At 46.8% G+C, this 13,519-nt stretch overlaps 1 protein-coding gene across 1 annotated transcript in view; it reads left to right on the top strand.

The window, feature by feature from the left end:
- LOC311326554 (ribosomal protein S6 kinase alpha-6) overlaps positions 1-12,079 on the top strand; it is a 40,059-nt gene extending 27,980 nt beyond the window's left edge. Inside the window, exons 20-22 of the mRNA XM_084459462.1 lie at positions 7,480-7,597; positions 8,924-9,064; positions 10,697-12,079. Of these exons, the coding sequence (XP_084315588.1) occupies positions 7,480-7,597; positions 8,924-9,064; positions 10,697-10,822 (385 nt within the window). The 3' untranslated portion in view covers positions 10,823-12,079. The remainder of the gene's footprint in view (positions 1-7,479; positions 7,598-8,923; positions 9,065-10,696) is intronic.
- Positions 12,080-13,519: the final 1,440 nt, after the last annotated feature.

The following is a 13,519-nucleotide window of genomic DNA, read 5'->3' as shown; positions in this document are numbered from 1 at the left end:
GAGGGGCGTGCGTCCTGAATGCGCGTTTTGCGCACCACACATTAGGTTATAGGATCAGGTGATTCGATGGCAGGAAGTATGGAACCTAAATGTTTGGTGATTCAAGGCGGTGGTTGTAAACAGTTTTTTGACCGCGCTATTTAAGTTTTCGGTGGCACTAAAGCCTTTTTTCGTTTCCTTTGGATATTATCGTTATTTAGCAAATAGTTTGGAACGATATGGAATGGTGGAATAAACGTTATTTTTTAAGCTGCAATCGACATTGTTTATTGGAAGTGAGTCAAGCGGACCCCGTCTCGAAAGCCACGGCTTTTAACAAGAAAAGCCGACACATTTAAAGTCAAAAAACTACATGGATTGAAGAAAAAAAAACGAGTTCTCTTCAAAGAAAGAAAAGCACGCAAGCAGCGGAGGCAGTGGATGAGGTTTCTGCGGTTTGTGAGTAATGGATTTCGATTATGGACTTATGGAGTGAAATGAGCCGCTGCGCTCGCAAAGAGTTCAAATAAGGAAGTAGCGCGTAAATGCGCAGCTCAGTGGATGTTGTTGCTTTCCATGGGCCAATGTATTGATTCAAAGGTGGAATTCAAAGTGAATACAATAAATCAATCTGCACATGATCATGTCTGTCACCGAAGAGGTAGATGGGACACGTTTGATAAAAGCAATCGCATCGCGCAGGGGGAAGCTCGGCGTTTTAACGCGCAAAAGGAATGAGATTAATGCTCTATTGGAAGCCGGGGAAAGTAAAGACACTGTCTGCAAACATGCTGATGCGTTCAATAAATATTTGGAAGAGTTTATGGATTTGCAAGTGGTTGTACAAAATCTCCTTGCAAATGAGGAGGAAAGGGAGGCGGATCGTATGGATTGGTATGAACCAAAATTAACCCATTACAGAGGATTCCTACATGGTATCAAAAAATTGATGGATGGTGACGAGGAGGAAGAAGAGGAAAAGGTGGAGAGTTCTGGGGAGGAACCGGGGGATAGTGCGTCCCAAACCATAAAAGCCCCAAACAAGGATCCCAGCACTACCTCCAAAACCGGCTCTTCCAGTACATCTTCCAGGGTATCTACTGCATGCTTAAAGGCTAAGGCAGAACGAGCTGCTCTGATGGCTAAATCTCAAGCTTTGGAAATTAAACATGCTCTGGACAAGGAGGAAGCTCAGCTTAAGGCAAGGATGGAAAAGCATGCCATGGAAGCTGAATTGGCTGCAGCAGAAGCCAAAATTAATGTTTTCATGGAGAGCGAATTGCAGGCTGCACCTGCACCACAACCAACATCATCAAAGCTAAAACCTCCACAAGCATCAGCATCAAAGCAAACAAAAGAAGACATCATAACACCAATACAAAGGTTAGAAATTACTGGAACATCTACAGAGTACAGAATGCCAGTAACAACTCAAAAATTCCCAAAACCTCAAAGTTCTCAGGAACAAAATGTTTACCACCAAGTTGCACCACGCAAAGCTCAAGCAAAAACCAAACACTTGAGTCATGACCAAGAAGATGGAGACTCAATTTCAAATGCAAAAGATGATGAAAATTGTCTCACTGATGTTTTGAAAAGACAAAATGAAATAACTGAATTGCTTGTAAAACAACAACAAGCAGCTCTTCTCCCTGCCAGAGAGATCCCTACATTTGATGGCGACGCTCTGCAGTACCGATCATTTATTAAGGCCTTTGAGCAAGGAATAGAACGCAAGGTGGACCATGTGCAGGATAAGTTGTTCTATCTGGAGCAATACACAAAGGGAGCACCCAACCAGCTGGTTCGTAGTTTCCTCCACATGGACCCAGACAGAGGGTTCAGAGAAGCAAAGGAGCAACTTGAATGGCACTTTGGCAATGAAATGAAGCTGACATCCGCACACATGGGCAAGGTCCTGAGTTGGCCTTCAATAAGAGTAGAAGACGGACCAGCGTTAAGGTCGTATGCGCTGTTTCTGAGATGTTGCTTCAATATAATGAATGAGGTCAACTTTATGGAGGAGCTGGAGACACCATCTCACTTGAGGACAATCGTATCAAAATTGCCTTATAAGCTCCGAGAAAGATGGAGGACAATTAGCTGTGACATTCAAGAACGAAACAAACGACGAGCAAAGTTCAAAGACCTGGTTGAGTTTGTGGAAAGACAGTCACGGGTTGTTCTGGATCCCATTTTTGGGGATATACAAGACATCACTGATAACAAAGGAATGATAAAATCAACAAAAAGGCCAACACAGAGACCCCCCTTTAAGCCAGTAAGTAGGGGAAGCAGTTTTGTTACTGCTGTTGCTCCTATGTCAGCAAAAATGGAGCAAAAGGAAAGTAAACAAAGCAAACCCAAATACAATCAGGGGGGGCTAAAACAAGGTTATTCAAGTGCTCTGGAGAAGCCCTGCCCATATTGCAGTAAAGAACACTCCTTGGAGTTTTGTGACGCACTAAAACACAAACCTAACAATGAGAAAGTCGACTTCATGAAAAGTAAAGGTCTGTGCTTTGGATGTTTGGGAAAAGGGCACATGAGCAAATACTGTAAAAACCGAATGACGTGTCAGACTTGCCATAAAGATCATCCAAGCATACTGCACATTGATGCGAAGGAAAGAGCAGAAGTGCATATTAACAAAAGGGAACGTGGAGAATCTGCTGGAGAAGCAGCCAAGGTCACATCAAGCCTTGTGTCCCTAGATGCTGGCGGTCATACTGGGGTCGGTAACAATGAATGTAAGCTGTCTATTGTGCCTGTTCAAGTAAAGCTGTGCAAAGGCACTAAGGTTGTGAAGACGTATGCTTTCCTTGACCCAGGCAGCACTGCATCCTTTTGCACAGAGGGCTTAATGGCAGCGCTAAATACCGGTGGAAAAAGGGTGAAGGTTCTTCTCAAAACTATGGGACAGGAGAGGCCTGTGCCCAGCTACAGGATTTCTGGATTGGAAGTGGCCGCGCTCAAAGGAAGCACATTCCTAACGTTGCCAGATGTATTCTCGCAAGAGTCTATTCCCGTTACACAAGACAACATTCCTACAGAGGAGGACCTCAGAGAGTGGCCTTATCTGAAAGAGGTTGAACTGGAACCAATCAACGCAAGCATTGGGCTACTGATTGGTGCAAATGCTCCAAAAGTCCTGGAGCCGTGGAAAGTCATTAACAGCGAAGGTATTGGACCGTTTGCTGTAAAAACCCTCCTAGGGTGGGTAATAAATGGCCCACTTGGTCACCAGGAGGACAGTGACAGGAGCGATTGTCACCCTGCCTTGGTTAACAGAATAGCCATTGCCAACTTGGAAGAGCTCCTAACCCAGCAGTATAACCAAGATTTTGTTGAGCAACATTATGAGCAGAAAGAAATGTCGCTGGAGGACAAGCAGTTCATGAACATCGTTTCAGACTCCGTAGTGCTTAAGGATGGACATTACTACCTTAAGCTGCCTTTTCGTGAGCCAGATGTGATCATGCCCAACAACAGGCACATAGCCCTGCAAAGAGCACAGCAGCTGCTGAAAAGGTTTGCAAGAGACCAAACATTCCTGGAGGAATACCAGGCATTTATGCAGGACGTCCTGGCAAAAGGATATGCTGAGGTCGTACCCGAAGAGCAGTTGGTGACTGAAAGTGGCAAAGCGTGGTACGTACCGCATCATGGGGTCTACCACCCACGCAAAAGGACATTACGCGTGGTGTTTGACTGTGGATCAACCTTTCAGGGAACTTCTCTGAATGGAGAATTGTTGCAAGGTCCAGACTTGACCAACAAGCTGATTGGCGTGATGTTAAGATTTCGCCTGGGTCCTATTGCCATGATGACTGATATTGAAGGCATGTTCCATCAGGTGAGGGTTGCGAGAGAAGATGTCGATTTCCTGCGCTTTCTCTGGTGGCCAGATGGAGACATCACTAAAGAGCCTGTGGACCATAGGATGACAGTTCACATTTTCGGAGCTGTATCATCACCCAGCTGCGCCACATTCGCCTTGCTAAAGACGGCAGAAGACAACCAGAATGAATATCCTGCTGAGGTCGTGGACACAGTAAGGCAGAACTTTTACGTGGATGACTGTCTTAAGTCAGTGAGCTCTGTGGAGCAAGCAGCATGGCTGTACAGCAACCTCAAAGAAATATGCAGCAAAGGAGGGTTCCACCTGAATAAATGGATAAGTAACCATCGCTCCCTCCTTGCCATAATTCCTGAGGATGAAAGAACCAAAGAGGTCAAGACTCTGAATCTTGACAGAGACAAACTTCCCATGGAAAGGGCCCTTGGAACACAGTGGGATGTCGAGAACGATACCTTCACTTTCAGCACAGTTCTGAAAACTCAGCCATCAACAAGACGTGGCATCCTGTCAGTTGTGAGTTCGATTTATGACCCCCTAGGGTTCTTAGCACCGGTTGTGCTACCCGCCAAGCAGATCCTTCAGGAGTTGTGCAAGGCCAAGCTGGGGTGGGATGAGAAAATCCCAAAAGAACATGCTGATAGATGGAAAAGATGGTTGAGTCAACTGGTGGTGTTGGATAAATTCTCTGTGAGCAGATGTATCGCCCCCCATGGTTTCGGTGAAATTGCATCCGCACAGCTGCAGCACTTTTGCGATGCTAGTGAGGTTGGCATGGGAACAGTGTCGTATCTCAGACTTACTAACTGCAGAGATGAAGTGCATGTTGTTTTCATCATGGGCAAAGCGAAAGTAGCACCCCTCAAGCAGACTACCATTCCTAGATTGGAGCTGGTGGCCGCGGTCCTGGCGGTACGTATAGACCGACTGCTGAAAATAGAGCTGCAGATTCCGTTGGATGAGTCAACGTACTGGACGGACAGTCAATCCGTGTTGAAGTACATTGGAAGTGCAACAGGAAGGTTTAAAACCTTCGTAGCGAACAGAGTTGCTATGATACGATCATTATCTGAAGTCGAACAATGGAACTACATCAGCTCAAAGCTCAATCCCGCAGATGTAGCATCACGCGGCTTACGGGCAGATGCCTTTCTTCAGTCCAAAGCTTGGATGCAGGCCCCCGAGTTTCTAAGGAAACCTCAGTCTGAATGGCCAGGGCATGATGAGACACCAGGTGTGATCTCTGCGGATGATCCAGAGGTGAGGAACATGATCTCAGTCTGTGCTGTAGTACTACAGCCTGAAGAATCCCCCACTGCTACCCTCCTAAGTCACTTCTCCAACTGGATGGACCTAAAAAGAGCAGTGGGATGGATCCTCAAGTATAAAGACCTGCTTAAGCAACTGCGCTGGGAAAGAGTCAATGCAATCGCCAGGCACCAAGGCTCTAAACAGCAAAATGATGCAGTAGCAAAGCACATGCAACAGGTTAAGGACAGCCTAAGGTTGCAAAGGCTTAATGTAGAAGACATGGCTAATGCAGAAAAGGCCATCATATGCTTGGTGCAAAGACAAAGCTTCAAGGAAGAAATGATTTCCCTGGAAAAAGGCACAGTGAAAAGGACAAGTCCCTTGGTCAAGCTCGACCCAGTGATAGTGGATGGTGTCTTGAGAGTGGGTGGGAGGCTGAGCCGAGCAGCGCTTCCAGAGGAAACAAAGCATCCAGCGATTTTGCCCAAAGCCAGCCACATCTCAAAGCTTATTCTTCGCCACATCCACGAAAAGGTTGGTCACAGTGGGAGGAGTCATGTGCTTTCCACGCTTCGTCGTAAATACTGGATACTCCATGCCAATGCAGCAGCCAGAGCGGTCATCAGGAAGTGCATAGTCTGCAAACTTCGGCGCCAAAAGGCAGGCGAACAAAAAATGGCTGATCTTCCCATCGCCCGTGTCTCTGCAGATCTCCCTCCGTTCACACACGTCGGAATGGACTACTTCGGGTCCATTGATGTGAAACGGGGTCGGAGTACAGTTAAAAGATATGGAGTCATATTTACTTGTCTGGCATGTCGCGCAGTCCACCTGGAGGTGGCGCACGCTCTCGACACAGATGCATGTATTAATGCTCTCAGGAGATTTATATGTAGGAGAGGACAAGTAACAGAAATAAAATCTGATAATGGAACAAATTTCGTAAGTTCAAACCGGGAGCTAAAAGAGGCCCTTAAGGAGCTCAATCAGGAAAAGATCCAAAAGGCACTTTTGCAAGAAGGAATAAAGTGGACCTTTAATCCTCCCCATGGTGCGCATCATGGAGGAGTCTGGGAGCGCCTCATACAGCAGGTCAAAAGAGTGCTCTACTCCGTGCTGAAGCAGCAAACTCTGGATGATGAGATCCTGCAAACAGCTATGTGTGAAGCAGAAGCGATTCTCAATGACCGTCCCATCACTCCATCCAGTGATGATCCCAATGACATCGAAGCACTAACGCCCAACCACATCCTCCAGCTTAAAGGCAAACCAATACTGCCACCAGGTCTGTTCAGGAAGGAAGATTTGTATATCCATAGACGATGGAGGCAAACGCAGTACATCACAGACTTGTTTTGGAAAAGGTGGACCCGGGAATATCTTGCGATGATGCAGGAGCGCCAAAAGTGGCACAAACCACGCAGAAACTTCGCAGTTGGGGACCTCGTTCTTGTGGTGGAGGACGTTTCGCCACGGAACTCATGGCTCAAGGGTCGAATCACAGAAACAATGACGGACTCCAAAGGACACGTTCGCCGTGTTCGTCTCAAGACCAAGACATCAGTTTTGGAGCGACCAGTTACCAAGCTGTGTCTCTTGTTGGAGGCAGAGTGAAGCCTTCCAAGGTTTCATGGTATGGAGTCTGCCCTGGCTCTACACTTACACTGACATGGCCCAACACACATGCACACACACAAAACATTGCGATGCTGCCAAGCAATTTCTTCGAATTTGCACCTTGTTGAATGGACTGTTCAATGGACTGAGCCTTACAGACTTTTACTATTGAAGCTCAACAGAAATGTAAAAAATGAAATGAAATGTAAAAAAAAGAAAAAAGAAAAAAAAATGTAATAACTGTGTATATACTGTGCCGACACAGTATGAGTGTGTGTGTGTTAAGGTATGAGTGTGTGTGTTTAGGTGTGTGTGTGTGTGTTATGGTATGAGTGTGTGTGTGTTAAGGTATGAGTGTGTGTGTTTAGGTGTGTGTGTGTGTTAAGGTATGAGTGTGTGTGTGTTAAGGTATGAGTGTGTGTGTGTTAAGGTATGAGTGTGTGTGTTTAGGTATGTGTGTGTGTTAAGGTATGAGTGTGTGTGTTAAGGTATGAGTGTGTGTGTTTAGGTATGTGTGTGTGTTAAGGTATGAGTGTGTGTGTGTTAAGGTATGAGTGTGTGTGTGTGTTAAGGTATGAGTGTGTGTTTTAGGTGTGTGTGTGTGTTAAGGTATGAGTGTGTGTGTTAAGGTATGAGTGTGTGTGTTAAGGTATGAGTGTGTGTTTAGGTATGTGTGTGTGTGTGTTAAGGTATGAGTGTGTGTGTTTAGGTGTGTGTGTGTGTGTTCATTCCTAACCTCTCTCTCTCTCTCTCTCTCTCTCTCTTCTCTTCAGATACACACCATTTGCTAACGGGCCCAACGACACTCCAGAGGAGATCCTGCTGCGGATAGGCTCCGGAAAGTTCTCTCTGAGCGGAGGCAACTGGGACACGGTGTCTGACACCTCCAAGGTACACACACACATTGCGGTCAGCACACACATATACACTCACACACACACACACACACTGTCACCACATGTGCATGCATGGACACACACTCCCACGGGTCATGGAATTTCTGGAAAATCATGGAATTTTAAAAAGTCTGTTCCAGACATGGAAAGTCAGGGGATCTGACTCTTTTATGGGCCAAGTCATGGAATATCAGGGAATTAGTTTTGGACCATTTTATTTGCCATTTATCAGAATAGAACATATTTATTCCATGCTGTATTTTTCCTTAGCAGGTTATTTCATTTCACAAGTTTCCCGTATTGCGTGACTGGTTGTTATGGTTACTAGGTTTTCCAGCACCCGTTATTGCGTTACCAGTTGTCAGCGGTTTTTCCAGCTTCATTACAGGTCCAGGAAATTCATCTTTGTAGTCAGTGAAAGATCCTTCACTGAGCTCCAATCCCCGAGCAGAAATACACGTTTACATTCACCTCCTCCCCGGTGACGCAGGGCATGTTTTTGGTGGCACGTGTGTGTTTGTTTGTTTGTTTATTGTTTTGTTCGTTCGAATGTTGGCTGTAGTATGCAAAAACTACCAGACCGATTGTCATGACCCTTGGTGGGGGCGTGGAGCAGGTCCAGTTTACAACCCTGATTAGATTTTGGAGCGCATCTGAATCGCGGGGTGGATCCATGAATTAAAACTAAACTTTGAGTGAAGCCACAAGTCCAGAAAAACAGAGGCAGGGTTTGGACTGGCATGAAGCTCTCCACCTAACGAACATGTCCTGCTCTCCACCTAACGAACATGTCCTGCTCTCAACCTAACGAACATGTCCTGCTCACGACCTAACGAACATGTCCTGCTCTCAACCTAACGAACATGTCCTACTCTCAACCTAACGAACATGTCCTGCTCACGACCTAACGAACATGTCCTGCTCTCAACCTAACGAACATGTCCTGCTCTCAACCTAACGAACATGTCCTGCTCTCAACCTAACGAACATGTCCTGCTCTCCACCTAACGAACATGTCCTGCTCTCAACCTAACGAACATGTCCTGCTCTCAACCTAACGAACATGTCCTGCTCTCAACCGGCTCTCAACCTAACGAACATGTCCTGCTCTCGACCTAACGAACATGTCCTGCTCTCGACCTAACGAACGCGCCACAACCAAACATGTCCTGCTCTCACACATGTGCACGCACAGACCTTCCACATGCATTCTCTCCGTGCACAGTTTCCAGTTTAATATATTCTGATTGTGTGTGTGTGTGTGTGTGTGTGTGTGTGTGTGTGTGTGTGTGTGTGTGTGTGTGTGTGTGTGTGTGTGTAGGACCTGCTGTCTCATATGCTGCATGTGGACCCCCACCAGCGCTACACGGCGGAGCAGGTGCTGAAACACGCGTGGATCAGCTGCCGGGACACGCTGCCACACTTCCAGCTCACGCGCCACGACGCGCCGCACCTCGTCAAGGTAGCCCCACCCCCCCGACACCACCCTCCTGCTCCACTTCCTGTTGGCTCACGAACAGAGAGACATTTCATTGGGGATCCTGTAACCAGGGAGTTAGAGTTGGAGACGAAGTCAAAGACAGAATTCTTTGCGCCTGTACCCTTTACATAGCTAACGACCTAAAGGTTCAGTTTAGGCATGTAAAATGAATGGTTGGGGCTAGTTTTGTGAGGTAATAGGGTTAGTTTTGTGAGGTAATAGGGTTAGTTTTGTGAGGTAATAGGGTTAGTTTTGTGAGGTAATAGGGTTAGTTTTGTGAGGTAATAGGGTTAGTTTTGTGAGGTTATAGGGCTAGTTTTGTGAGGTAATAGGGTTAGTTTTGTGAGGTAATAGGGTTAGTTTTGTGAGGTAATATGGTTAGTTTTGTGAGGTAATAGGGTTAGTTTTGTGAGGTAATAGGGTTAGTTTTGTGAGGTAATAGGGTTAGTTTTGTGAGGTAATAGGGTTTGTTTTGTGAGGTAATAGGGCTAGTTTTGTGAGGTAATAGGGTTAGTTTTGTGAGGTAATAGGGTTAGTTTTGTGAGGTTATAGGGCTAGTTTTGTGAGGTAATAGGGTTAGTTTTGTGAGGTAATAGGGTTAGTTTTGTGAGGTAATAGGGTTAGTTTTGTGAGGTTATAGGGCTAGTTTTGTGAGGTAATAGGGTTAGTTTTGTGAGGTAATAGGGTTAGTTTTGTGAGGTAATATGGTTAGTTTTGTGAGGTTATAGGGCTAGTTTTGTGAGGTAATAGGGTTAGTTTTGTGAGGTAATATGGTTAGTTTTGTGAGGTAATAGGGTTAGTTTTGTGAGGTAATAGGGTTAGTTTTGTGAGGTAATAGGGTTAGTTTTGTGAGGTTATAGGGCTAGTTTTGTGAGGTAATAGGGTTAGTTTTGTGAGGTAATAGGGTTAGTTTTGTGAGGTAATAGGGTTAGTTTTGTGAGGTAATAGGGTTAGTTTTGTGAGGTAATAGGGTTAGTTTTGTGAGGTAATAGGGTTAGTTTTGTGAGGTAATAGGGTTAGTTTTGTGAGGTTATAGGGCTAGTTTTGTGAGGTAATAGGGTTAGTTTTGTGAGGTAATAGGGTTAGTTTTGTGAGGTAATATGGTTAGTTTTGTGAGGTTATAGGGCTAGTTTTGTGAGGTAATAGGGTTAGTTTTGTGAGGTAATATGGTTAGTTTTGTGAGGTAATAGGGTTAGTTTTGTGAGGTAATAGGGTTAGTTTTGTGAGGTAATAGGGTTAGTTTTGTGAGGTAATAGGGTTAGTTTTGTGAGGTAATAGGGATAGTTTTGTGAGGTAATAGTTAGGGTTTGTTTTGTGAGGTAATGGATAGGCATGTCAATTAAATGGCTCACTTTCAGAGGTGGTGATTTTTAATTTTCTGGTTAAATAAAGGTTTGAATCAATAAACTGACTTTTGATCCCTCAAAGACATCTCACTACATAAACAGTAATCAACACACACACACACACACACACACTGTAGAGGGCTGGGGACTATACTTTAATCTCGTGAGACTTCCAAATTCAACTAGTGAACGTGCATTCATTGTGTGTGTGTGTGCGTGTGCGTGTGCGTGTGCGTGTGCGTGTGCGTGTGTGTGTGTGTGTGTGTAGGGCGCCATGGCAGCCACCTACTCGGCGTTGAGCCACAAGACGTGTCAGCCGGTGTTGGAGCCGGTGGCAGCTTCCAGCCTGGCTCAGAGACGCAGCATGAAGAAGCTCACCTCCACGGACATGTAGACACACACACACACACACACACACACACACACGCACGCAGCTCTGCCCCTAACTCAGACCTCACACTGGCTCCTACTCACACACACACACAGCCCCTGACCAGGCCAGTCAACTGTACTCTGACCTTCTTTTTAATATATTTATTTAATTCCCCCTGACGCACACACACACACACACACACACACACACACACACACCCTCTGCAAGGCTGGATCACGAGGGGGAAGCTGAAGAGGAGGAGCTGTTGTGTTCCTGCTGGAGAGACAGACTATTTATTTCCACTGCTTTGTCATATTATTATTATTATTATGCACTTGCCCTCCTCTTCTCTCTCTCTCCGTCTCTCTCTCTCTCTCTCTCTCTCTCTCTCCGTCTCTCTCTCTCTCTCTTCTCGCTCTCTGAGGAGAAAAAGCACCAGCTGATGTTCTCCTTCACTGTGATTGGCTGATTCTAAGCTGCTTCAGTAAACTGTGCCCCCACTGCTCTTCTCCTACTCCTCCATCATCTCTCTCTCTCTCTCCTTCCCTCTCTCCCTCTCTCTCTCTCTCTCTCTCTCTCTCTCTATCCCCCCTCTCTCTCTCCTTCCCTCTCTCCCTCTCTCTCTCTCCTTCCCTCTCTCCCTCTCTCTCTCTCCGTCTCTCTCTCTCTCCCCCCCGCCTCTCTCTCTCTCTCCCCCCCGCCTCTCTCTCCTTCCCTCTCTCCCTCTCTCCCTCTCCCTCTCCCTCTCCCTCTCTCTGAGTCAGAGTGTAACTGAGTCACTGAGTGTTGGCAGATTCATCATCTTGGGGAGAGACTGTAAAACTGTTAACTCACACAGAGCACGTCTCATAAAACAGGTGTAAGTGCACACACACACACACACACACACACACGCACGCACGCACACACACACACACGCACGCACGCACGCACGCACGCACGCACACACACACACACACACACAAACACACACACACACGAACACACACACACACGCACACACACACACACACACACACACACACCCTGTTATACTGTACAGAACCCTAAGTTCGAAGCGTCTGCCAACACTCCGGACCCTCTATCTGTGTGAGACCCCCCCGCACACACACACACACACACACACACACACACACCTCTCCCTGTCTGTCTCTACCTAAGTCAGTGTGACTCCCTCACTGTGTGATGACTCTGTATCGAGGAGGGAAAAAGGCTGCAGATGAAATAGAGAAAAATGTTAAACTGTCTAAAGGTCAGAGTTGAATGAATGTGATGATGATGAAGGTGTAGATGTGGGGGGAGGGGGGGCTCTGGGGTTATCGGGGTGGGGTGGGGGGTAGGGGGGGGGGGGGGGGCTCCTCTGTCCGACCAGAGAAGCAGAATAATGAACTGATCACTTCCATAATTCTCTCTTCAAAGACGTTGTGGAAATTGTACCATATTGTATTTATTTCATTTAATTTTTAAAATTATATTTTTCTTTCAGGTTCTGTATATATTGACATTAAAGATCATTATTGACATGCACCCTCTGGTCGTGTTTTGCTAAACAGTGCCAGGATCGTCTTTCTGCAGTTCAGGGTGGCCACCACTGGGTGGCAGCATGATCCAGCGTTTGACGGCAGGTCTCTGGGTTTTCCAATCACACACCAGCCAATCACACACCAGCCAATCACACACCAGCCAATCACACACCAGCCAATCACACACCAGCCAATCACACACCAGCCATTCACACACCAGCCAATCACACACCAGCCAATCACACACCAGCCATTCACACCCCAGCCATTCTCTCTGTGTTCCACAGCCTTATGTAAATGGACAGTCTACCGTTGTGTCTGCCCCCTAACTCCCCTGGGACTGTAGCCGTGTGTGTGTGTGTGTGTGTGTGTGTGTGTGTGTGTGTGTGTGTGTGTGTGTGTGTGTGTGTGTCTGACGGGTGGTGTGACAGGGAGAGCGGAGGTGTGTGCGTGTGCGTGTGTGTGTGTGTCAGAGCTGTCATGGCTGTGTGTTAGATAGACGTCCGTGGAGCAGATGGATTGAGGCACCAGCACTGCTCACATGCAGGCACACACACACACACACACACTCTCCCCATCCCTGCCTTTCACACACACACACACACACACTCCCCTCCCTGCCTTTCATACACACACACACACACACTGGCCTCCCTGCCTTTCATACACACACACACACACACACACACACACTGGCCTCTGCACCAGCTGCTGTCCTCCCTCCTCCACTGCGACAGCCAGGGACGGCTCCAGATTCCCTTCGGATGTGACACACACACACACACACACACACACACACACACACACACTGGGGTCCACAGACTAGCTCCCCTCAGCTGCTCCTGTGCTGTGTGCTGTCAGCAGGATTAGGTGGTGGTTTGGGAGCGGAGAGGTAAACACAGGCTAATTGCTTTGACACACTGCTCTTTGTTTTAGCCTCATAATGCTAATCATCCTCTGAGCTAATACAGGCCCTCAGTATGTTCTGGCGAGGTCAGGCTTAAAACACTGTATTTGTTTTTGGGGTGGAAGGGAGGGAGGTGGGGGCGGGTCTACACTTGCTCATACATCATCAGGAGGAGAGAGACAGTCCAATTTGATCAGTTGTTCGTGTCCTCTGGCTGGGGTGGCGCCTCGCTCAGGTGTGAATCTATTTATCCTCATTAACGAGCGTCTCCCCGAAGTCGGCCAATTA

Source organism: Borostomias antarcticus (assembly GCF_949987555.1).
Source record: "Borostomias antarcticus genome assembly, chromosome: 28".
Taxonomy (NCBI): domain Eukaryota; kingdom Metazoa; phylum Chordata; class Actinopteri; order Stomiiformes; family Stomiidae; genus Borostomias; species Borostomias antarcticus.
The sequence above is the reverse complement of the archived record's forward strand: the minus strand, read 5'-3'. Positions and strand labels throughout refer to the sequence as shown.